Source organism: Stegastes partitus, unplaced genomic scaffold (genome assembly GCF_000690725.1).
Source record: "Stegastes partitus isolate 25-593 unplaced genomic scaffold, Stegastes_partitus-1.0.2 Scaffold326, whole genome shotgun sequence".
In the NCBI taxonomy this organism is placed as follows: Eukaryota; Metazoa; Chordata; class Actinopteri; family Pomacentridae; genus Stegastes; species Stegastes partitus.
The window spans coordinates 238984-245211 of NW_007578057.1; the positions used below are offsets into that span (position 1 = coordinate 238984).

The window sequence follows — 6228 nt, forward strand, 5'->3', positions numbered from 1 at the left end:
AGCTATGGGTGATGTTACAGAGTCCTGCTTGCATGCACGTGTTAAACTCAGATTTAAGGTGAACACAGAGAAAAATCCTCCTGAGGTCACGACTCCAGGAAGAAAATACATTTTTTGTATGCTTCAGGGACATTAATATAAGGATCTGAATACTTCTTTCACTGTGTTTAACCGAAACCAAAGGCTAAACTTCATCGAGGTTTGTTTAACAGCAGTTATGATTGTTTGTGCTTCACAGCTGACCAGTCAGGACAAAACCGCTCAGGTGATTCAGAGGGCGCTGGAGAAGCATCACCTTGAACACATGAACTGGCAGGACTTCACCCTGACTCAGGTCATCTCTCAGGAAAGAGGTCAGAACAGGACAGCTCTCTGATTCAAAACATTGCTTAAGTACTGCCAACTTCTAGAATTCACTTCTGACGATTCATCCTAATTGTTCTATTTACAGAGCTGCTGATACCCGACAAAGCAAACGTCTTCTACGCCATGTCCACAACAGCAAACTTTGACTTTGTCCTGCGCCAGTACCACAAGGGCCAGAAGAAGCCGCTGAGAGCTACTTCTAGTCTGGGACGGTTCACAAAGTGACACCTCTGATGTCCAGACTCAGTGACTGGCAGGTTGAACTCAGGTTAAAAGATGCTCCGGGGAAAAGGGGCTTTATTTTTAGCAGTTGTTTTCCAAGAAAGGTACCTTCTCTGCGAGCCGTTTCTTGGATGCTGACAGAGGTGAAAACATGATGTCTTTTTACGGAAATATTGCAAAAGCACTTTATGAAGAGGAGCGCTGATCTCAACAGGAACTAATGGAGCTTAAAAACCACGTGGAGCTGATGCGCTTTTACGGGCTGTTGGAACAAACAGAGTCCCGCTATCACACCAAAAAATATTCTACAAAAAAAATCATTCCTTTCCCAGGAGTGAGTTGGTACATAATGATCGATGGCTGCCTCTCGTTGTCACCACTAATAACTCTACAGAACTCCCAGAGAACCGGCTCCCTCCCGCGACGCGACACGTGTCGACACCAGTGACCTATTTCCACGCGGACATTGAGAAATGACTGGCCGCTTCCCAACGCAGCTGGGTGCCTTTAATAACCCGCGTGTTAAAAAGGGAATCGAGGTCAGTTGCTGTGCGCGCCGGGCGTAATGAACTCCCGTGGAGGCTGTCAGCCAGTCGAGATGAGGTCGCCCTCATGCGCCGCCGCCGCCGTGCCATCCGAGAAGTGGGCAGGGACGTCCTCGCCAGGGATCGCTGTGTACCCTGGGAGTTTCGGACCGGCTCCTCCGGCATTGCTGTGATACTCGCTGTGTGGCGGCTGGCAGCCCCGACTGGAAGGATGGCATTCCTGAGGCTGGGTAACCGCGGCGACAGCAGCAGCAGCAGCAGCAGCAGGGACTTTGATGGACTGGAGGGGATGTGCACATGGCTGCTGTATGCAAACGAGACGACAGCAAAGGCTGTTTGTGCTTTCAGTGTTAGTGCTGTGCTTTTAAAATTTCATAAGTATTTATTTCCCTCCACTGTGATTCACTTTCGACTGCACCTTCGTTCGATTAACACATTTTGTCTCCTGACTGGTAGGAAAATATTGAAAAAAAAAAAAAAATCAAAACACACTGTACTTTGAAACATCTACCACGAGTGTGACTGTAAATATTTTAAAGATGTCTTATTTCCTGATGAATCCTGAGAATATTTAAAATGTTAACAGTGGAATTTGCTGTTTCTTTCTTTCTTTTTTTATTTACTGAAATTGTATTAAATAAATTTGTGTCTGGATGTAGCTGGTGCTTGAACGGCTTGATTGAAATCCTCACGAGGAGTTCGTGCAGATGTAATCATTTCAGTCAGGTCGGCTGACGTCAAGACTGTGGTGAGACGGTCGATAACGATCATGTGTTCAGACAGTCGGACCTCCGGGGAGCTTTGGAAATAGAAGAGGAGTTACACAAGGAGTAGACTCACTAGTTTCAGCGCTCAGAGGTCCGCTTGGAAGGTCCGGGAGTCGAGAACCTTGCTCAAGGCCACACATGGCTGTTGAGTAAATGAACAGACGTCTCATTGACCTCTTCTGCCCACAACGTCTCTGGAAACACTTCCTCGATGGCTCGCTCATCCTGACGCCGCAGTAACCCCTCGTCTGGCACACGAGAACTGAATGAATAGTTTTTCTAGGCCTTTAAAAACTGCTGTTTGTTCACTCTTGTGATTGTTGAAAATAATGTCACAGTTGTAAAAACAAAATGGAATAAACTATTTTTAATCTACAGGTTGATTTGAATTCTAAAACTCTGTCAGCACCTTCCTAATACACACTGTTATAGTTGTTTTTTTGTCTGACTTCTTTCTGTTATTAAGCCTAATGGAGCCAGGGGGAATTATAGATTATTGTTGCTTACTTTTAAAAGCTTGAAAATTAGAATTAATATTAGTATTTTCTTTGAGTTTAGTATTTATAGATTAAGAGCAACAGTTCTGAAAATACTCTAACCAAAACAAATAATTTTTGTTTTTTATAATCTCACAGAAAATGTATGTGATACACTTTACTATTTACTTTATTCTACTAATATAATACTATACAAGAAAAGATAAAGATAGAAATTAGGAATAAAACGAGCATGTGCAATATAAATAAAATGAACTGAAACCACTGAAAAAACATCTATACATACATAGAAAGCAATCACTCACATATTTGAGATGTGTAGCACAGATTGGACTATATTGTAACTCAAGATTCACTTATTTTGTGGGTGTTTCAACCATCTAATTAGCTTTCTTCAGCCTCCTTTAAAAAAACTGAGTTCATATCTTGAAGTATATTTTTTTTATTAATTCTTTTTAATTATAAATCAAAACAAACTAACACCACACAAAATTAACCAATGTAATACGTCTTAGTTATTCAAAGTCAACTTAAAAAAAAACAAAAAAAACTTTATTAACTGAGCAATTCAACTTCGAAATTCTTCAGTTTTAATAAAAAAAAAAAGACGCAATTTTATTCTGCAAACATTTGGAGCTAGATATTAACGAGACCAATAAAGACATGCATAAATACACAAATAAGCATTTATTTATTTAAGGAACACTGATAAAATTAATACAAATTTTCCCGAACACGTTTTTAAAGAGCTTTTCCGGGTCTCCTTACGCATGACGTCACTGCCTGTGCGTGCTACGTCACACTCTCGGCACCGCCCGACTCTTTTAATTTTACGGGTTAAAACCACCTTTTTTAGGTGAAGTTAATGTTTTTGCCGCAGACAGAAGTGTCGTCCTTCCCACTGATGGCGTCTCCCAGCCAGACACAGAGAAGAAAGCTGCTCACTCACGGTAAGACCAAGTTTAGCTCCTCAACAAGCTGCTAACGCCTCCTGCAGATGCTTCCACACAGGTGCACGACACGCTGCCATCAGACTGTTAACATCCACTCAGGCTCTGTGGCATCTATTAAAAATACTAAACAAGTCTGCTGATTGTGATTTGGCATTAACGTGACAAGAGGAAAAGTTGCAGGAGTTGTTGAGAGGAGGTTTACTGTTGGGGCACAGGTGGCAGGAGCTTCAGTCACAGGAGCTGCTCACCTGGATGGTGTTTGAACCGAGGCTAAAATTAAGGCTCGTCCAGGTGGTGTTGATCCTGAGCGTTTAAGTAAAAAGTTTTTAAGGTTCTTAAAGAAGTTTCATCTCTCATCTAAGAGGCTTCTTCAGTTCTACAGGTGTAGTCGACCAAAGGAAATCATGGTGGACTTAAATAGAACCAACTCTTCAACCAGTCAGCTGGTTGTGGGAAACAAAAGTCTGCATGTTTACCAACATCAACATTATTCCAGTGCACTGAGTACGCTCTACCTGCAGCCTTATTGGCCCAAATGAATTCATGAATTACAAATAAACATAAATAGTGTTGCCATTTTGTACTGAAACAATAAGAACAAACTCAGATCAGACGAGCTGTACCTGCCCATATTCATATGATTTCTAAAAATAGAACTACATCAACTGGTGATGTTGTTACAGGAGCTATTGAAGAATCATCAAAACAAATTAAATCAAACTTTATTTATAAAGCACTTCTCATACAATAGAGTAGCGCAAAGTGCTTCACAGCATTTAAAAACATTAAAATAAAAGAAGATGCAAACAAGTTAACCGATGTGTTATTTAGTTTGGGGCCGACTCTGAGGAAATGTTAGGTAAACATTAGGGATGTACATTGGGGACCGATATTGCCATAAAAATTTAATATCTGTCAATATCATTATCGTTTTTTGCATATTATAATGCCTGGATTTACTGGCGTGCAAATGATGATGACAGGAGATATGTGATGTTACCCAAAATTAGTTAAACAGCCCACATGTATTGGTATCGGTTGATACTGGATTCAGAAATTGAGAGTTGGACAATTTCGGCATATCGGATATCGGCAAAAAAAAGCCAATATCGGACATCCCTCGCAGCCTAAATGTTAGAAACCAGCAAGGTAGACGTAGCAGTCTCCATTAGCTCAGGTGAGTTTAAAGTTGTACAGATGTGTTCATATTTGGTCTGGTTCTCTTGCTACCATAAATAGTAGATTTGTCCCAGAAGGGTTTTGATGTAGAGCCTTTCCCCCCTATTTAAGTAATTGTCCAAACAGTGACAAATTTGGTCAGATGGGATTGGAACCCGAACCCCACAAAAGTGACATCTGCATTTAGATCTGTGGGTGAAACATCAGAAATGTGGTCGACGGCCAAGATTTAATGACTGCGATGCTTGTGTGTTAGTATGTAAGAAAGAACGGAAATGAGAATGTGGATGTGATCAGACCGTCAGCGATGTTACAGTAGGACTCATAACAAAGACAAATGCACATTCAGTGGTGTTTAAACCATCGGCTCTGCTCTACAGCGATGTGATCAGATGAGTCATCCTGCATTATATTCACGACCTCCACATTGAGGGGATCCGGGGGCTTAGTTGTTCTGTAGGGGGGTGTGTTTTGCTGGCATGGATTAGGCCCACGTGTCCCCTTAGAATGAAGGATCAGTGCAAATGAATACAAAGTTGTTCTGCGTGATCATCTTTCCCCCATAATTAAACATTTCTATCCTGATGGGAGCGTCTCTTGCTTCCAGCCAGAGGACCAGAGTCACTGAATGCTTTGATGACAATGACGTGAATCAAACACCGTGATCTTTACAGTCACCAGTTGAACACTTTTGGTAGACTGAGTGCTCTCCACCACAATTGTCTAAACACTAAATAAGAGGAATATCTTTTGGAAGAACAGTGTTCATCCCTCCAGTAGCGCTGAAGCATCTCTGGCAGCAACAAGTTACTAAGATAATTTTTTTTCCTTTAATTTATCAGCTGTTTGTAGTTCCCCTCATGGTTACAAAATCCTCAATGAGTCGATTCGTTCGTTCATTGACCACAAGGTGGCGCCAGAGAGCCGTGCGCTCACACACTGGTGGTTTTATTTACCAGTCAGCTGCACCGACACAAAGACCCCACACGGCTGCAGTCGTGTCTCGGCGGCTGCAACTTCGCCGAGCACATTTGGTTTCTTGAAATATTAAGCGCTGTTGTCGCTTTAACCGCCGCAGAGGTGCTGTGTCTGTGCATATTTTAATGGTGAACAACAGAAGGTTGCTTTTGCACGACTTTTTGCTTATGGAGGCAAATTTATTATCTCCCAAATAGAAAACATAAGTTCCTCGACCGCAGCAGCCGCTCAGTTGGATGGAGGACAGGTCAGGACAGGACCTGAAAGGCGTCCGTCCTCTGTTGTGTGCTGCCGGACCATCGAGCATCTCAAAGCACTTGGCTGCAGGAGATGCACACTCAGCAAAGGGATGTGGGCTTGGATTCATTAGATGAGGACTTGCCTCACGATGTGTGTATGTGTGCGGGGTGGGGGGGTGGTGGATGCATAGGTCAGCAGTTCTGGAGGAGAAACAGGACACTGGCCCTCATCTCATACTTTCTCATGTATTATGTATGGCCGTGATGTCCGGCTGTGAGCCCAGCTGTGTGTGTGTGTGTGAGCTGCACACGAGGCTGCTCGTCGTGTCAGTTCTGCCCTTAGACCGACCGAAAGATCAAAAATCATATTCATCTGTCTTTGGAGTTGTGCACTGCAGGCCAGATGAGCCGTATCTGGATTTGTCCGGGAAATCGGTGCAGCAGGTCTTTAATGAAGACTGATGAGACACGGAGTTTGGCTG

The 6228-nt window shown here is 42.7% G+C and overlaps 1 protein-coding gene across 1 annotated transcript in view; it reads left to right on the forward strand.

The window, feature by feature from the left end:
• The window catches only part of LOC103358688 (ral guanine nucleotide dissociation stimulator-like 1), an 18553-nt gene extending 16276 nt beyond the window's left edge, over window positions 1–2277 (forward strand). Inside the window, exons 16-17 of the mRNA XM_008283748.1 lie at window positions 239–353; window positions 452–2277. Coding sequence (XP_008281970.1) covers window positions 239–353; window positions 452–591 — 255 coding nt within the window. The 3' untranslated portion in view covers window positions 592–2277. The remainder of the gene's footprint in view (window positions 1–238; window positions 354–451) is intronic.
• Window positions 2278–6228: the final 3951 nt, after the last annotated feature.